The sequence below is a fragment of the Populus alba genome, chromosome 8 (assembly GCF_005239225.2).
Source record: "Populus alba chromosome 8, ASM523922v2, whole genome shotgun sequence".
NCBI lineage: Eukaryota > Viridiplantae > Streptophyta > Magnoliopsida > Malpighiales > Salicaceae > Populus > Populus alba.
The window spans coordinates 8,731,973-8,749,738 of record NC_133291.1 but is presented as its reverse complement, the minus strand read 5'-3'; the positions used below and the strand labels follow the sequence as shown (position 1 = coordinate 8,749,738).

The window sequence follows — 17,766 nt, the reverse complement described above, 5'->3', positions numbered from 1 at the left end:
TTTAAAATAATTTTACATAATATTTTTGTACGAGAAGTCACTGCATCACTTATCAAATAGTTTGATCTTTTATAATTAGAATTCATGCTCGGATGTTGTTATCTATTTGTTTTTTATTTCTCTAGGGTATTTTTGGATTTATTGTTTGTTTTTTGAATTTTATGTTATTTTCCTTCATGCATAAGGATTTTGATTTTGATTTTTTAGCTTAGGATAGTTTTTCTAGCCTATAAAAAAAAAATACACTGTAAACCTATTTAGTTGGCAGGATTGGTCATAATACTGATTGAAAAATGAAATAAAACTTCAGAGTTATTTGTGTTTAACCATGATTCAGCCTATCCCATGTCTTTCCATGCTCGTTGTTGTATTTTCGTGCTCCCGCCTATATCATAATCTCTTAAATTTATAATCTGGGTCACTGAAATTATCTTATAAAAAAAAAAAAAAAAATTACAAAACTAAAATTTCAATTAAAAAAATTCCAGTCAATAAAATACCATGGGATGATATGAGAAATAAAGTTTTAACCAGAAAACAAATGATTCAAAACAAAATAAATAAAAATTAAAAAAATAAAAATCAAATTTGACATAAAAAAAATAAAATAAAACTTTGAGAGATGAAATTGAAAAACAAATTTAATTAAAAAAATGATAAAAAAAATCAACAATAAAAAAAAAATTAAAACTATATTTGATAGGTAAAAAAAATAAATGGAGAATGAAATTAAAAGAAAATTCTAATTTTATAAATTATTTTAGATAAAAATAAATAATGAAAAGAGGATCAACTCTGATAAAAAAACAAATTGATGGGTTGCCTTGAAAAATTGTAGGGCTAAGCATGTAAATTAAGAAGTGGAGAAAGAATAAAGAAGAAAATAAGAAGAAAAAGGTGGCTTGCACCAAAATAGATGTCCCTTTCGTATAAAGCCACGGGATTCCAAATGAATATGATACACGCCATCAACTTTTTAATATTAAATAGTATTTTATATATGTTGAAATATTAAGTTGCCCGAAACATAATAATAACAACAAAAATATATTGAAAATACTAAATTACCCATAAACACAAGCTAAATATAATTTGAATTAAATGGTAATATAGTTATTTAAAAAAAGTCAAAACAGCTCGTGCACACTAGCGAAATATTATTTTGCTGTGAAGGTTTTTTAGTAATTGTGCTGTGAAAAAACAACAAAAATATCTCTCTACCCTCGCTACCCGGGCTTTTTTTTTAAAAGAAAAAAAATCATGATTTTACCGATACAATTCACGGCCACAATAAAATCTAAAGTGTCAATAAATTTAGAGCTGCAATAAAAATTACCACATAATTAAGAGTCCTCCGCTTTCTAGTTTCTTTTAATTAATTTAATTTTTCATTTTCTTTTGCGATGATAATGATAAATATGCATCATGGCTGAAAGATGCTGCTTCCACTTATATAGTTTAGTATAATTGCTATTTGCGATTCTCTCTCTACTGAAAGTCAACGCCTTCTCTCTCCCACTGCCTTTCGTTATGCGTTTTGTCAATTAGTGCTTTCTCACAAGTTTTCATCTCCGCGTGTTCATTCATTGAACACATCGCCCCTCTTTATCTACTTGCTATCGTGCGCCTCCGTCGCCTTTGTGAGTTTCCACAAGGAGTGGCAGCCCACACAATAATCACCATGAGCCCGGTCCTTTTTCTTTTTATTTATTTTGGAGATTGGACGGTAAAAACTATAGTTGTCATCTGGTATTGACCTGGTTAAAAAATTAGGTTCTAGATTACAAGATTGATCTAAGTTAACATAAAAAAATAAAAAAAATATTAGAAATTTTAATATTTTATATGAAAAAAATTAAGAAATAATTCATGTAAATATAAATTATACGTATTATAAATAATGAAGTTTAAAATATTATTTTAAAAGATTTTTTATTTCACATTGAAAAAATATTATGTTTGTATGTTAATTTTTTAAGTTAAAGTATTTAAATAAAAAAAAAATTTATCCCACATTAAAAAAACATATTTTTTTCCATAAACATAATATATATACTGAAAGGCTTCAAATTTCATATTGAAAAAATAAAATATTTTTCAAATATTTATATAATGAACTTTGAAAATGATTAATAACCAGCTAAAATATATATATATATAAAAGATATCTAGTTAAAACAAAAAACACATTTAAAAAAAAAAAAGATCTTAACTGAGTTTTGCTAGGTTTTTTCTCATCTCAGTTTTTTGCCTTACTGAATTGGTTCAGTCACTAAATCAACCCATCAAAACCGGTCTGAATTTAATAACTATAATAAAAATAAGATTGGCATATATTTTTTTTTATTATTTTTATAATTTGATAGTTTAGATACCATTAAACAATCTCATGAACACATAGACACAAAATGAATAATGGCTAGTTCAAAAGAAAAATATCTTCATCGTGTATTTTTAAGAGAGAAGTCTTAAAATCCAGAATGCAATAGAATTCTTTACAAATTTTAATAGTTTTAATTCTCAAATACCATTCTTCTATATTAAAGGAGCATCTACAAAATCACCAGGCTAAGATATACAATCTCTCTATCTAGACCAACTCCAAAATCAAGAAGTTCGGTGTTGATAAATTAACTTTTATTATATCCACACACACACGCGTATATATATAAATAAAGAATTACAACATTAATCCTACCAATACCATGCATCGGTATTGAAGTCATTCTCGTTAGATTATTCACGAGTCTTGGTTGACGATGATTCTTCGTGAGTAAAAAAAACTTAAGTCATCTCATTTATTACAAACTCATCTAACAATAAAAATCAAATTCATAAATAGTTGAAGTTAATGATAAGAATAAATTTAACAAGCGAATGGAAGGTTTGAACTTTGATTAATCTTTAATTTGTATGGTCTATGTTGGGGATGATATGTTATGCATTTTATCCCATTAAATTAAACATATCAAACCATTTGGTAATTAATTGTTGTAATATGTTATTAGAAAAACCACTTGAATTAAAATTACTATTTATAACATGTCTTAATTAAAAAAAAAATGAATTGCCTATAAAATATTTTTTTTATTTAAAAACATATATGTATCATAAAAAAAAAAAAACAAGTAGAAAAATAAACAATAATCTAAACATCATGTATTGTTTTAGGAAATATAAATACTAAACAATCTAGTCAAGTTCCATATAAGTTGAGATACAGTATACTTAAAAATAAAATAACCAAGGTTAGTTAATTTTAAAATGTTTGAGGTTATGCAATTAAATATTAGTTAATTATCAGGTATACAAATATAACTAAAATTATTTAATTCTAAAAAATTATAGTTATTATTGTTTTTTAAATAAAACAAACAACTTTTCATATTAAAAACACTATTTTCATGATTTTTAAACTAGGTTTAACTTTTCATATTTAAAACACTATTTTTATAATTTTCAAATGAGGTTTAATATACTCTTAAACTGTTTTTACAGGAATCACCTTCAACTCTTAAAATCTAAGCAACTAATTTTTAAAATTCTAAAAAACATGTATTTGATGTTTTTGCCTTAAATAAAAACAATAAAAAATAGAAAAGTAGAGGGTCAAACATGCTCTTACCTGTTTGAGAATCTATTGCAATTGCTTTTTAAAGTGTTTTTCACTCAGAAATATATCAAAATAATTTTTTTTAATTTTTAAAAAATTATTTTTAACATTAACATATCAGAATGATCTAAAAACATAAAAAAATATTATTTTGAAGCAAAGAAAAAATTCAAAATTTTTAATTTTTTTAAAAACCATTTTTAAAACGCAAAAACAAATAGGACTTTGAAGTTAAAAGTAAAAAAAGAATTTAACTATTATTATGCATTTATCAACTCAACCATTTCCATGATAGTTGTAAATCATTGAGTCATAAATTAAAGTTACTAACTAATATACTATGTTATATTAATCGCTACTAAAGAAAAAAAAAATGCTATATGAATTTAATGGCAGAATCATCTCGAAGACAGACGTCAAAGAATCAAAGCGCGAGCTCACCACAAAGAATATGAGATCAGAGGCACTCATAAATAGCGGAACTGACATGAAGCTGATTTAAATAATGAATTAACGATGGCCTGGGTGGGGAGAAGTGGGGTGCGCAGGATAAAATGGAAGAGTGGACGAAATCTCAAACTGCTCTCGATCAGCCTGCCTCTAATTCCTTTCATTTGAAAAAGAGAGTCAGCCACTTTTCATGGTCAGGGTCACTTATTCCCACAAAACCCACCTGTTTCTTTATTTTCAATCTTTCTGGAAAATCTCTCCCCATCACACTGAGCAAAGAAAGCGTTTAGTTGCTGTTTGCCTTTGTGTTTCTCTTACATAATCAATAGTAACTATCATCAATCAGAAAAGAAAACGAAAGGCAAGACAAGGCAGGCAGAAAATGGATGGTCTGCCCTCTGGATATCGCCCCAACGTTGGTGTCTGTCTCATCAACTCTGATAACCTGGTCTGCTCATCACCTCCTTTTGCTTTTCTTTCTTCTGATTTATTACATTAGCTGATTACCTGTGCAGCTATCTTTTAATTAATTGATAGAATTTTAGTTCAATTCCTAGACAACCGATCGCTTTCCCCCCCTTTTTTCTTCGTTGAAGTTTGTTATAATATTCCTGCACTTCTTAAGATCATATTTAACGAGAAGACATGATAAAACTCCTTGCAGGTTTTTGTGGCGTCAAGATTAAATGTTCCAGGAGCATGGCAGATGCCTCAGGTAATGCCGCATTGGATTTGATCTTTCAGAAAAAGTAATTAATTCCTAACAAATGCGCTGAAATCGTTCAACTTCTTATTATTTCTGCTTGCTCGAGCTTATCATCTACTATTCTAGTGCAGGGAATAATAATCCTGTGATTCCAGTTCATCTCTAGTACTAAGTAATCTTAGTTTTTAATGCGATCACTGAGGTGATTTTTCGGACCGATCAAGATTTTGGCTTACATTCGGACTAGATTTCAATTATTCTCAATGCGATGAACTTCGCTGCCGGGCAAGTAGTGGACGTCTGTTCCGCTTTTTTACTCACTTTGGCATTTTATACCAAATCCAGGCATTTGATAAATGCAATGAATATAATTTGTGATGCTCTAGGATACCCCTATCCGCAGGAAGCTTCCTAGAGTTTTAGATAATGAGTAGTATGATACTTAAGTGGGTTCGCCTTGGGTTATTCATGGGATGCACTTAGACCAACCTTTGCAGATGTCTGATAAGAAATCTTATATCTGTTTTCTCTGAATTTACATTAGTTCTTGTTCGACCATGGTTTCCACCCTTCAGCTAAGCTTATGTGTTTCATCTTTGTGATTTCCCATGGTAGGGGGGCATTGAAGATGGTGAGGAGCCTAAGTCTGCAGCCATGAGGGAACTGCTGGAAGAAACTGGGATAGTCTCTGCTGAAATTATTGCCGAGGTTGGGTATCAACTTTGTTAACCGAATGACTAGTATAAACAATCTCTCAAGTATATCCTCTGAGTAACTAGTTAATTTCATGTTAAATTTTATAATGACTACAGTGAAAGTAAACAATCTCTCAAGTACTCTTATGAAAGCATCTTTTAAGATATAATCTTGAATTGATGGTCAATCCTTTTCTGTTTTGCTGGCTCTGTATTCACAGGTTCCAAATTGGTTGACTTATGACTTCCCCCCTGCCGTGAAAGCCAAAGTGAATCGTCTTTGGGGAGGTGAATGGCACGGACAGGCACAAAAGTGGTGAGCCTCTCTGTCTCTCTCTCTGATCGAGTACACAGTCTGATAGTGAGAAAGAAGATAACATTAGGTTTAAATTGGAGAAATTAACTGTGCAGTATCTAATATGATTGCACTATTAGAATTTTCGTGAATAGCCACTAAAATGCAACAAAATTCAGGACCTTTCATCCTTGACATTTTCATCTCAGTTTTCTGATCCTAAATCCAATCCCTTTCAGTATTATAACTCCTCATTTCTGTGTGTCAGTATCTGAGTCCATTTTAAATGAACTTGAACCTCAATGTGCATTTCTTGTTATCCAATGGCTATAAAAATTCAGATATAGAAAGGGAAAACAAAAGCGGGGACAAAGTTTAGCGTCAATTTCAAATTGACTTTTAAACATTTGTAATGACAGAGAATTTTATTTGATCTTGCGAATCTTATGCAGTGAGAAAACTCAGTTATTTCTTTCTTATGATTACATGAGTTGTGTTGTTATGCTAATTGCAATCAAATTTATTTGTGCATATGAAATAATCACGTTATGAAATAATTGGAGAGATATGGTAAGGGATCAACGGGGAAGGATATACGTTGTGTTCTATCCTGTTGCTTCTGCATATGATTTCAGGGTTTTTGGATGACAGGTTTCTTATGAGATTAACAAAAGACGAGAGTGAGATCAACTTAGCAAGTGGTGAAGCAGATCCTGAATTTGCAGAGTGGAAATGGACAAGTCCTGAAGAAGTTATCGAACAGGTATGGTGCAGAAACGAGCAAGGATTTATAACATTATATTATGTACATTTGAATCCTCATTCCTTACTGAGATAAGCGAGCGATTGTTCACAGGCAGTGGACTACAAGAGGCCAACTTATGAAGAAGTCATGAGGACATTTAGGCCTTACTTGAATGAAAATGGAATAGCTGCTAAATGTAAATCTTCAAAGTGGTAAGTGGTGTGCGTGTGCTTTTGTAGATCTCTCTCCTCGAAATCTGGACTCTGTAGGACTTTGTTCTTTGTAAATGGATGTGGCAGTTGAGAGTTTCAAAATTAGATGGTTGCTTAACTGTAATAAAACTCCTTGTTCAATCAATCTCTCGAGTTTGTGTAAGTAGCTTGCCTACTGAAGAATTGACGTGCATAAGCTTTCTAAATGGCAAAACAACCTAAAATCAGAAGAGAAATAGTAGTTGTGGTTGTAATGTGGGTATGGTAGGTGTTGGATAGGCAATGCACATGGCTTTCCTGTGCTTCAAAAATAATAGCTTAAGTGTGTGTTTGGTGATGTGATTTAAAATGTTTTTTCCTAGTGTTTTTTGTTTAAAAAGTATAAAATTGATTTATTTTTAAATTTATTTTTTTATGATTCTGTATCAAAATCAATTAAACTCACTTAAAAGAGTATTTTTTTTTTTATAAAAAAGTACCTGAATGGCAATGACAAAACGTTACCCAACTCTGGTGAATCATGCTCTGAACAAAGCAAAATAAAGTTTTGTTTCTGTTATCATGTAACTTGTGGGCCTCAAGGGAAAAAAAAAAAAAACAATTTGCAAGTTTTTTAACCTGTGCTCCAATGCAGGTTTTTTTTCAAAGCTTTTCTAGCAACTTATCTTGGGCACAGGAAAAAAAAAAGACGATTACCATATTTTTATGAACACAAATCGCAGCTAATAAATTACGAGAAGTATGGAATTCACATATCAAAATAACACTAATCTACTGCGGATCTTTTTTTTTTTTTTTAAGAATATTAAGAGTGCATAGACTTTATTTACAATGTCATTAAATACCAAATAAATCAATTTTAAAAATCTCTCAATTGAGCTTTTTATCTAATTTAAATTTCTAATTAAATCAAATAGGATTAGCTGGATTTAAATAAATTGATTTCATAAATCTAAAAAATAATTTAAATGATTGGTAAAAACAATGCTTAGCTTTTTAAAAAATTTCAAAAATGACAACTTAAAAAAAATAATATTAAGACAACGATAAATTGGATCGAATAGATCCCCTCGACCCATGTAATGATTTTTATTGGGTTTAATAACTTTTTTTTATTTAAATTACATGATAAAAATAGATGCTTGCAAAAATTGAGTATCAATCCTAAAATATAATTTTTATTTGAGACTGTGATAACTCTATATAGAAAGCAAACAGAATAAATTATGTAGTTGATTTCCTAACCAATTAAATATTGAAAAAAAAAATAAAGCATATTCGGTCGATGAGTAAACTCGTCAAACTGGTGAACCATATTATGGACTCCATTGTGATTATAAAGTTTTTTTAAAAATTATTTTTTATTTTTAACTACATGTTAACAAAAATAAACAATTGCAAAATCCAATACTAACCCAATATCAAAAAGCTTTTTTGAGATCGATATAACTTCATAAAAAGAAAAGTTAAACTTGTCATAACCGCATACCAGTCAAACCTATGAACAGGTCCATCAACTTTATAAAGTTTTAATAACATGTTTTTTTAAAAAAAAAAAAACTACATGAGAAAAAAAATTCATGATCAAAGTCAAGTTCAATTAAAAGAAAAATAAAAAAAAGACACCCCACCAAACTCATAAACCGGAGCAACTTTGGTTACCCTCACAAATCACATTAATCCTATAAAAAAGCAAAATAAAAATAAATAAATTCTAAAAACTAAATTCTCAATTACTCCAATAAAAGAGATGAAAAAAGACAAAAAAAACTTGAAAAAAAAATACATAACAAAAATCCAAAAGAACAAAAGGCAAAAAAAGAAGAATAAAGAAACCAAACATTATGGATCACTACTTTGATTGATGTTACAATGGTTGTGGGTAAACATTGATTTTTCCACTCCTTTTAGTTTTTGTTAATTATTTATGGTGCCTGCGGTGCACCCAAATCCTTTTTTTAAACTGGAAAAAAAAAAAAAGAATGTTTAAGTTACGAGAAATTTTTTTGGCAGCTACTTTGATCCATGTTGCAATGATTGTGTGTAAACAATGGTTTTTCCACTCCCTTTAGTTTTTGTTGATTATTTATTGTGCTTGCGGTGTATCTAGATCCTTTTTTAATTGAAAAAATAAAAGAATATTTAAGTTACAAGAAACTTTTTTGGCAGCCAATAGGTCAACACTAAATTTCTTGACTTGTCTCTTTACTTATATTTTAATTAAAGCAAATAGCATTTCATGAAATGATCATTTTATTCTTATATTTAATTAAGTAATTTAATTTTAATTAAAAATAAAATTTTTTTTTTAAAAAAATTGCATTTAACAAATAATGACGAATAAAACAGCACTACATAACCCATGTTATTTTTTAAATAAATGAAAAATCCCATAAAAAGCAATTAAAAAAAATTAATGGAGCCCAATCTACAATTAAATAAATCTTGAAGGATTTCACTGAAAAAAAATAAACTAACAAAATATCATGAAGTGAACATCTTATGCTTGCATTTAATCAATTAATTTTAATTACACACGCACAGAAAAACTAAATTTAACAAAAAAATAACAAATAAAAAGACTCGTGATAACCCGAGTTATTTTCAAAATCAATAAAAAATCAGATAGGAAGCAAATAAAAAAAAATTAGCATAACTTAATCTTCAATTAAATAAATGTTTTATAATAAAATTGAAAAGAACATAACCTAACAAAATATCATGAAGCGAGTATATAATGTTTATATTTATCAATTAATTTAATTTAAATAAAAAAAATAAAAATATCTCTTGAAAAAGCTAAATTTAAACAAAAACAACAAAACAAAAACAAACAAAAAAAATCCAAGACAACTTGAGTCATTTTTTAAAATCAGTAAGAAAATCTCACTGGAAGCAAATAAGAAAATCTAACAAATCCCGATATTAAATTAAATAAATATTAAGAGATGAAATTAAAAAAACATGATCTTAAAAAAAAAACAAGCAAGCTCGAATAAACCTCCTAAACCTGAGATGTTCTTTAAAACTTGTAACTCATGAAATTTTAGACTCGGGTTCAATTAAAGAAAGATCAATTTTCAATCAATTTAATGTTGAATGATGAAATAAAAAAATAACAATAAAAAAAAAATCAAGTTTGACATAAAAAAATTTGAGCATGAAATTGTAAAATAAAAAAATTAATTTTAAAAATTATCTCAAATAAAATCAAATAACGATCAAAATAATATAAACCAAACTTGAAAGATAAAAAAAAAAAATGAAGAGGGGTGAAATTGTAAATTAATTCAAAATTTATAAATTATTACAAATAAAACAAATAATAGAAAAAACATGGGATAAATATAAAAAAAATAAGAAGGGGTGCTTTGAAATTTCCAAGGGAAAAATATGAAAATCAAGGGGGAGAGATTAATAAGGGGGGAACTATTGACATCAAACTGATTGACTGTTAAGTAGATGCACTGCCTTATCATGAAAGAGATGCCAAATAATTTAAAACAATGCTGCAAAAAATGGTGTTTTATCATTAGACAGAGCCACATGCGAAGAGCGATGAGCCGTCCACATGCTAGCCTTGCAAAAACACGTATCAATAACTTTTTTAAAATAATATTTATTTTATATCGAATCACAAGATTGCCCTCAAACCAACACGAGAATAACAAAAAACAAACCTTGATGAAAATACCTAGGCACCCTTAAATGCAAGTAAAAAAAATCAACTTCTAAGGGCATTTGAATTATTTTAACATGCATAAAAAAAATAAAAAAGCCAAAATAAATATTCATTTCAGTGCTCATCATAAATGCAAAAGATCTTTATACCCCCATCAAACGTTAATGTTTGATGAATCTACGTGAAAAATATTGTATTGCCTCCAAAAACTAGTTATTTAGTTTGGTTTGAGAATAGTAAGAAAATAATTTTACTGTGAACATGTCAAGCTTAGGTTTCTTCACCAATGAAAATAAATAAGTGTTTATTTTTATGATTGAAATTACTTTTCAAAATATTTTTGTTTTAAAAATATTAAATTAATGATTTTTTAAGTATTATTTTTATAATTTTGATATATTAATACAAAAAAATAAAAATATATTATTTTCATATATTTTCAATTAAAAAAGCATCATTAATAATATTAACAAATACACGCTAAATATAAAGAAGCCTTTCTCAAATGCACGTCCATTATCTATGCAATTAAAATTTAAAAGAGCTAAGAGATGGGCTCCTTCACTGTTCAGATATTATCTACATAACTAAAAGAGCTGGAGCCAACTATCTCTCTATTTATATATATCTACATACCTTAAAAGAGCTGGGAAAAAAGTTTCTTCATTGTTTATATGGACATACCAATATTTTTTTTTAATTATTTTTTTCTCTTAATTTATTTTTTTAAAAATTTATCTTTATAATTTATTTCAATTTATATTTATCATAATTTCAAACAAACATCATAATATTTAATCTATTTTTAATTTTAAGAGTATTTTTTTTTGTTATCTTATGATTAAATAAAAAAAAATAGTTTAAAGAAAAAATAAAATTATTAAATTTCAATGAAGTTCATTGATCCGAATCGCGGATTTCACAAGTTAAGTCACAAAATCTAGGTTAATCTAATATTTTATTGTTTTGATATTAAAAAAAAATACTTTCTTTGATTTTTTAAAAATCAAATTATATATTTTTATTAATTATCCAAATTGTTTTTAAAATTATCAAGTTAGATCCAAAAAATTTCAAAATTAACTTGCTATCCCGGTTAATAATAATACTACTAGGTAATTCCACGTTACCTGAATTTTTGTGGGTTGTAAACTATAATATTTTATAAATGAAACTTCAAATGGATTGGCGTGGAGATTGCTCTCTCCGTAGCTGGCCATTATGGTTCGGACAGTTTAACGGAGGTTGCTTTCTCCTTAACCAACATGGTTCGAGTATCCAGGTAAAAAAAAGGCCCAGAGCGTTCATATTTTAAAAAACTGCTTGTTGCTCTTGCGTATCAGATCGCCGTTCTGAGTCCATTCCATTGCGTGGCCAAGACTAATCTTTGGAGATTTTGCTGCTGAAATGTATCCAAAAAAGAAATAAAAAAATGTCAGTTGTATAACAATGGATTTGGCCCTTGCATATGACATGGATCAAACGTCCTTCATTCCAATTTATATATACGCAATTTAGATACCCATATTAATTAAAAAATAAAAATAAATCTTAGAACTCTTCCAAGTCTATCCATGATCTTACCGCAACGAAGAGAGCCATGTCTAATTTCTTCAAACAAAATTCGTTCTTTCAGACCCGTGGTTTAATTAAAGAATTTGTCAATTTTTTTTATTTATAAAAATTAGGATCTATCTTCAGCAGCTTCTCATCATGTTAGGTGAAACCTGGTCGTATGTGTGCACTATACATCTATGTATTTCAATTTCAACGGCTAAGATGTACCGCTCTATCAACCATTTTATTTGTTTATTTTCTTCAATTAATTTATTCTATAATACCGTTCAATGATCTATTCATCTCCGGTCAGTACTCTATTGAAAGAGTCGTGTATTTTGGACGGGCCGACAGGCACCGACCCCGTCCGTTTTCCAGCGGCTCCTCGGCTTATCTTTATTTTTATTGATGTTATTAAAGAGTCAAAATCTGTTTCTAAGTTTTTTGTTCTCTCTGTTCAAATCACTCGAAAAAGATTTACTTCGATTCATATTCCCCCCTAGAAAGTTCGTATTCTGATTTAAACTGCGCTTGTAAGAAATCAACCAGACGGGCCATGCCCATCTTATGAACCACGAATTTGAGTTTTTGTGCGTGATAGCGACAAGGGGGATGAATTAGCCCCTCCCCTAAAAGGTCGTGGGGGTAAGGATGCTTTGTCACTAGAGAAAAGAAAGTAGAAAAAACTTAATATAGCACGTAAACCATTTATATTTGGCTATGGATTTCAATATATTTTTTGTTTGTTAACAGTTGTGTAATTGTTGCTGAGATGTTGACGGAAGGGATCCTTGAGTTTGATGTTATCGTTACTGCTTCTGGCTCTAATTCAAGAAAATGACGCGAAAAGGAAATCCATTAACTAATGGCGATAGAGGAGAAAATGTCCAAGTCAAACTAAAAAACAAGAAGTAAGATGGAGCCAAGCCACATTATAAATTATTAGAATTAGATGCACCACACGCACCACTGAATTTTCAGAAAAAGGAGATACTTCCATTATTATTACACCAACAAATTATTATAGACACAATAAATATGAGGACAGTCCAAATAAAACCAAACGAGCTCTGGAGTGGAGATAGATGCATGTCCTTTCAATTCAAGTTTTGAGATGCTTCAGATTAGATCCATCCAGACGGGGTTCCTGAGGGGGTCCAATCGCCTTCACACCTTCATGGAACGCAACCCCTCACTGCCAGCAACCGGCCATATATTACCAAGCCTGTCTGCGAGGCCGTCCATTGTCTGCTAAAATACTAAAAAATAGTTTAAAGCTCCGTGAACATAGGGGTGGATAAGATAAGGTACGCGTTTTGAGGAACTCTTTCTTTAGTCTCTACTTTGCTTCTTTCTTGCAATTAAAATCCATCCCTGTCTTTTTCGTTTTTCTTACCCACCTTTGTCAAATAACGACTAAAGAGGCTCTCGGTAAATATATAAATTTGAGAATCATAATTTTATTAATAACTTGATTTTTTCGTCTTTGTATAATTTAAAAGAACACCTGTCTTGACTGGTTAAAGTGAATAAAATTAAAACTTCACTGAAAATTGATGCTTTCTGACCGCACTTTAGTTGAAAAATCTCCCTCCCATCACTCGGCTTTTCCTATAAAATAAAGTACGTGCACAGACGTTTGCTTATGTTACAAAGAACAGAATCCTCATTTTGATTAAAATCCCATTTATGTTCTTGCTTCCTTCTCTCCATATCTCCCTCACCGTCAAGCAATTAAGGTAGCACAGCACCTGTTTCTCTGTCATGGTTTTTTTTTTTTTTTTGAAATTCTTACATGGTTTGAGATTTCTGATATAAATTGCTGGTCCTGTTCATTTTTGTTTTGATTGTTCAGATCATGCTTGATAGAGAATTTTTCACTGAGTATGGAGAAGCAAGCCAGTATGAAATTCAAGAAGTAGTCGGAAAAGGAAGCTATGGCGTTGTTGCATCCGCCATAGATACTCACACGGGAGAGAGGGTCGCTATCAAGAAGATGACCAACATCTTTGAGCATGTCTCCGACGCTACACGTATTCTACGTGAGATCAAGCTGCTCAGGCTGCTTAAACACCCTGATATTGTAGAAATCAAACATATTATGCTCCCTCCTTCTCGAAGAGAGTTTAAAGATATTTATGTGGTGTTTGAGTTGATGGAATCTGACCTTCATCAAGTTATCAAGTTAAATAATGACCTCACGGCTGAACATCACCAGTTTTTCTTGTACCAGCTTCTTCGAGCTCTCAAATATATACATACAGGTTCTGGAACTTAAAGGACTGCTTTCTAGTTTAATTTTTTGTTTTTGATTATAGATCGATACGAACATCATGAGTTGCTCTAAAGCAAAACCTGTTTTTTGTTGCTGGGAAATGTTGTTTTTTGCAGGAAATGTGTTTCATCGAGATTTGAAGCCCAAAAACATTCTTGCTAATGCTGATTGTAAATTAAAGCTTTGTGACTTTGGGTTGGCTCGTGTGTCGTTTAGTAATGCTCCTTCTGCTATTTTTTGGACTGTATGTGTCTTCTTGAATCTCGGTTGTAACTTTCAGTGATTGATTATGTTATATATGTAATTGTAATGTTTTGGAGGATCATAACATTAGTTAGATTATATTAGTTATATATGGTGTCTGTGCTGGCTTATAATTTTTTTTTTTTTTTTGTGTTTTGTCAAGGATTATGTGGCTACTCGATGGTACCGTGCTCCTGAACTCTGCGGCTCCTTTTCATCAAAGGCATGCAAATAATAAATCCTTCTTATTCCGTTTATTATGTAAAAATGATTTGAAGGAAAAAGAAAATTGATTGCCTGCATGTGTTATTTTGGAAGCCATCTTTTAGCTCCTGCTTAGTCTACTCATTGACTTTTCTTCTTTTAAGCCAGCTTAGTATTTTGGATGTGACACTCTTGCATTTTCACTTTACTAATTAATTATCTGCGCATAATTTGTGGATTTTGACATATGTCTGTCAATGAATTGGTTTTAATTATAAATTGATGTAGTAGAGAAACATTTGATCTAGAAGTTCTAACTGCAAAAGCTGCAACCCTCCAACATCATCTATTATATTGATGTGCACCTTGTTATTCATGAAATGTGAATTTTTTCAACAAAATCGTGTCAGAAAAACGTATGTTTTTCTAAAGCTATAGTTTGACGTGACAGATTGATCAACTGTGGTGGTGCATTTGTTGCTTTGTTTCATCAGCTATCCAGTATTTCCCAATGCTCAATTATGTTTCATGCACCAAACTACCAGTTTTAATGGTTTATTTTCTTTTGGATGAAGTGACCTAAATTGCTTTGCTCAGGCCATTTTTCAGTTGGAATTCAAGATTTTGTTTGACACTTTTTTTTGAACTTGTGCTCTGCAGTACACTCCTGCTATTGATACTTGGAGCATAGGTTGTATATTTGCAGAATTGTTGACGGGGAAACCCTTGTTTCCTGGAAAAAATGTCGTGCATCAATTGGAGCTCATAACCGATTTGCTTGGCACTCCCTCGGCTGAATCCATTGCTCGAGTTTGTTGCCTTTCTCAATCAATTTCTTTTGCTATCTTAGAAACTTCAGCCTTTCCTAAATCTGATTGTTCCTCTTTTCTCACCACTTCTTTTTTGTGATACATGCAGATTAGTAATGAAAAAGCTAGGAAGTATTTGAGTAGCATGAGGAAAAAGCGGCCAATTCCTTTCTCAAAAAAGTTTCCAGATGTAGACCGATCAGCTTTGGGCATACTTGAGCGGTTGCTGGCATTTGATCCTAAAGATCGCCCATCTGCTGAAGAGATATGATTTAGTCAAACGATAGTTTAGCATTATTTTTTATATCACTCCTTTTAGTTGTGATTTGTATATCCAGATTCACACAGTTTCCTTCCTGATATTAGTTTCTGTTTTCTCTCCAGGCTTTAGCTGATCCATATTTTGACGGACTAGCAGATAAGGAGGAAGAACCTTCAAGGAAACCCATTTCAAAACTTGAGTTCGAATTTGACAAGAGGAAATTGACAAGAGATGATGTAAGAGAGCTAATTTACAGAGAGGTATGATCGTATTGGTGCTTGCTTCAGTAATGCTTTTCTGCTTCTTTTGGTGGTAGCCTACTTAGTTGTTAATCGTGATTCGTCTTATTTTCTACGAAACAGATTTTGGAGTATCATCCAGAGATGCTAAAAGAGTACCTTCGGGGCACAGATCATACTCACTTTGTTTATCCAAGGTCAGGAACTAAAATCTTATTACAATGGCATGGTATGAAAAAGGAAATTGCATATGCATAAAACAATAGAGCGCCTATTTAGTCTCAATTATGCATGCCCAAGCCTGCATTCCAGCATACTGCTGTAGCTGTCATTAAAAAATGCTAATCAATTCCCTTAAGGTGTCAATAACATCATTATTCACAGAAATGAGCACTTATTAGGTCCGTCTTGGGGATCACAGCATTGATTCTTTCTTCCCCCCCCCCCCCCCCCCGGCGACTAGATGCGTGTATGTCTGTTAGCTACTATATTATCCAGTTGTTGCTTCTTTATAGAGATGGGAGATCTATTTCACTGCTAGTTTGCTACAAAAACTATGGTACCAACAAGTTACTATTGTGCATGACAAAGCAGCAGCACCACGTGTTATACAGAAAAAGGTTTGCATGAGAGGATTTTAAACTTTATTCCAAATGGGAATATCATTTGCATGTTAGATTTGATTAATCATATTAATTCAGAACTATGCATTATGTGACAATACCATAGTTTCTCCTTGCTTGTTCAAAGCGCGGTGATTGATTATCATCTCATTTTGGATGTCATTGTCCAGTGGAGTGGATCGCTTTAAGGAACAATTTGCTCATCTTGAGGAAGGAGATGGTACAAGTGACAGAAACAGCCCTCACCATAGGAAGCATGCGACCTCCTTGCCTAGGTAAGGTGGTGCAGTGGTGGAAACCTGTTAATTTCCCTACATGGTTTATTTGATCAAACGATTTCTATTGATTTGTGCCCCTTCGTTTTTTCCAGGGAGCGAGTCTGCACAGCTGACGAAACTGACAATGCTTTAAAGCGCAATGCATCTTCTCTTTCTCGGGCAGCTGTACAGAGCCCCCCAAAGTCGCAAGCTACAGAAGAACTGCAATCTGCTAACCGAAATGCTGTAGCCATGCAGACCAGCTCCACTAAACCCAAGTGTGGCACACGCACTCTGTTGAAAAGCGACAGCATTTGTGCTTCAATGTGTGTGGGACTAATCGGAAATGATCGCCAGGTTCATGCTCTCTGATCAATGTTGGGATTCTACTTGCAAACCTTGAAGGGCACCTACAGGAGGGTGGTTCAGAAAATATTAATTTATTCAGCTAACAAACTGTTGGGGGTAATGTTCCCAATGATGTATTGCTGTAAACACTTTTATTGCTTGCTTTCTGTAATAACATTTACGAACTACAAGCACCGTGAAAAGCAGGCTTCAAAAAGTGGGGTGCGAAGAATGTACCGCTACATGTAATGCATCTCTAGTTAATTGTTACCAATTGTGCAGGTGAAATTAAATATCTGGTCATTGGTTTATTTTAGAAGGCAGCAATTTCAAATGTTTGATGTTCTACTTCTTTATCAGATAAACTGCAAATAAGATTGCTCCATTTTGCTGCATGCCCCCTGTTTATCAGTGGAAGTCTGTTTACTGCTGTCGTGCACGACTTACTGGCACAGCACAGCGTTGTATTTGATTAAACTTTTGGCTGTTATTCATGGAAACAACCTATCTTGCCCATTTTGCTGCATGCCCCCTGTTTATCAGTGGAAGTC

At 31.3% G+C, this 17,766-nt stretch overlaps 2 protein-coding genes across 3 annotated transcripts; both read left to right on the top strand.

Moving 5' to 3' along the window:
* The first annotated feature begins 4,126 nt into the window (after positions 1-4,126).
* LOC118039843 (nudix hydrolase 25) lies at positions 4,127-6,879 on the top strand. Its single transcript, XM_035046645.2, has 6 exons — positions 4,127-4,511; positions 4,728-4,778; positions 5,385-5,477; positions 5,686-5,780; positions 6,411-6,522; positions 6,616-6,879. Exons 1-6 carry the CDS (start codon positions 4,446-4,448, stop codon positions 6,718-6,720), a joined length of 522 nt encoding a protein of 173 aa, XP_034902536.1. The 5' UTR covers positions 4,127-4,445; the 3' UTR covers positions 6,721-6,879.
* A 6,146-nt stretch (positions 6,880-13,025) lies between these two features.
* Positions 13,026-17,485, top strand: LOC118039844 (mitogen-activated protein kinase 12). Of its 2 annotated transcripts, none has more exons than XM_035046647.2 (10): positions 13,026-13,262; positions 13,811-14,219; positions 14,347-14,474; positions 14,637-14,696; positions 15,338-15,487; positions 15,596-15,751; positions 15,871-16,008; positions 16,111-16,184; positions 16,781-16,885; positions 16,981-17,485. In XM_035046647.2, exons 2-10 carry the CDS (start codon positions 13,814-13,816, stop codon positions 17,237-17,239), a joined length of 1,476 nt encoding a protein of 491 aa, XP_034902538.1. In that variant the 5' UTR covers positions 13,026-13,262; positions 13,811-13,813; the 3' UTR covers positions 17,240-17,485. The 2 variants fall into 2 exon arrangements, with proteins under 2 accessions (XP_034902538.1, XP_034902537.1); XM_035046646.2 differs by lacking the exon at positions 13,026-13,262 and adding an exon at positions 13,407-13,694.
* Positions 17,486-17,766: the final 281 nt, after the last annotated feature.

Excerpts from the sequence above, each read along its gene's own strand:
- LOC118039843 (XM_035046645.2), top strand. The coding sequence starts at position 4,446 with ATGGATGGTCTGCCCTCTGGATATCGCCCCAACGTTGGTGTCTGTCTC. Across the intron at positions 4,512-4,727 it reads TCATCAACTCTGATAACCTG|GTTTTTGTGGCGTCAAGATT; the intron begins GTCTGCTCATCA and ends AACTCCTTGCAG. Across the intron at positions 5,478-5,685 it reads CTGCTGAAATTATTGCCGAG|GTTCCAAATTGGTTGACTTA; the intron begins GTTGGGTATCAA and ends CTGTATTCACAG.
- LOC118039844 (XM_035046647.2), top strand. The coding sequence starts at position 13,814 with ATGCTTGATAGAGAATTTTTCACTGAGTATGGAGAAGCAAGCCAGTAT. Across the intron at positions 14,475-14,636 it reads CTTCTGCTATTTTTTGGACT|GATTATGTGGCTACTCGATG; the intron begins GTATGTGTCTTC and ends TGTTTTGTCAAG. Across the intron at positions 16,886-16,980 it reads CATGCGACCTCCTTGCCTAG|GGAGCGAGTCTGCACAGCTG; the intron begins GTAAGGTGGTGC and ends CGTTTTTTCCAG.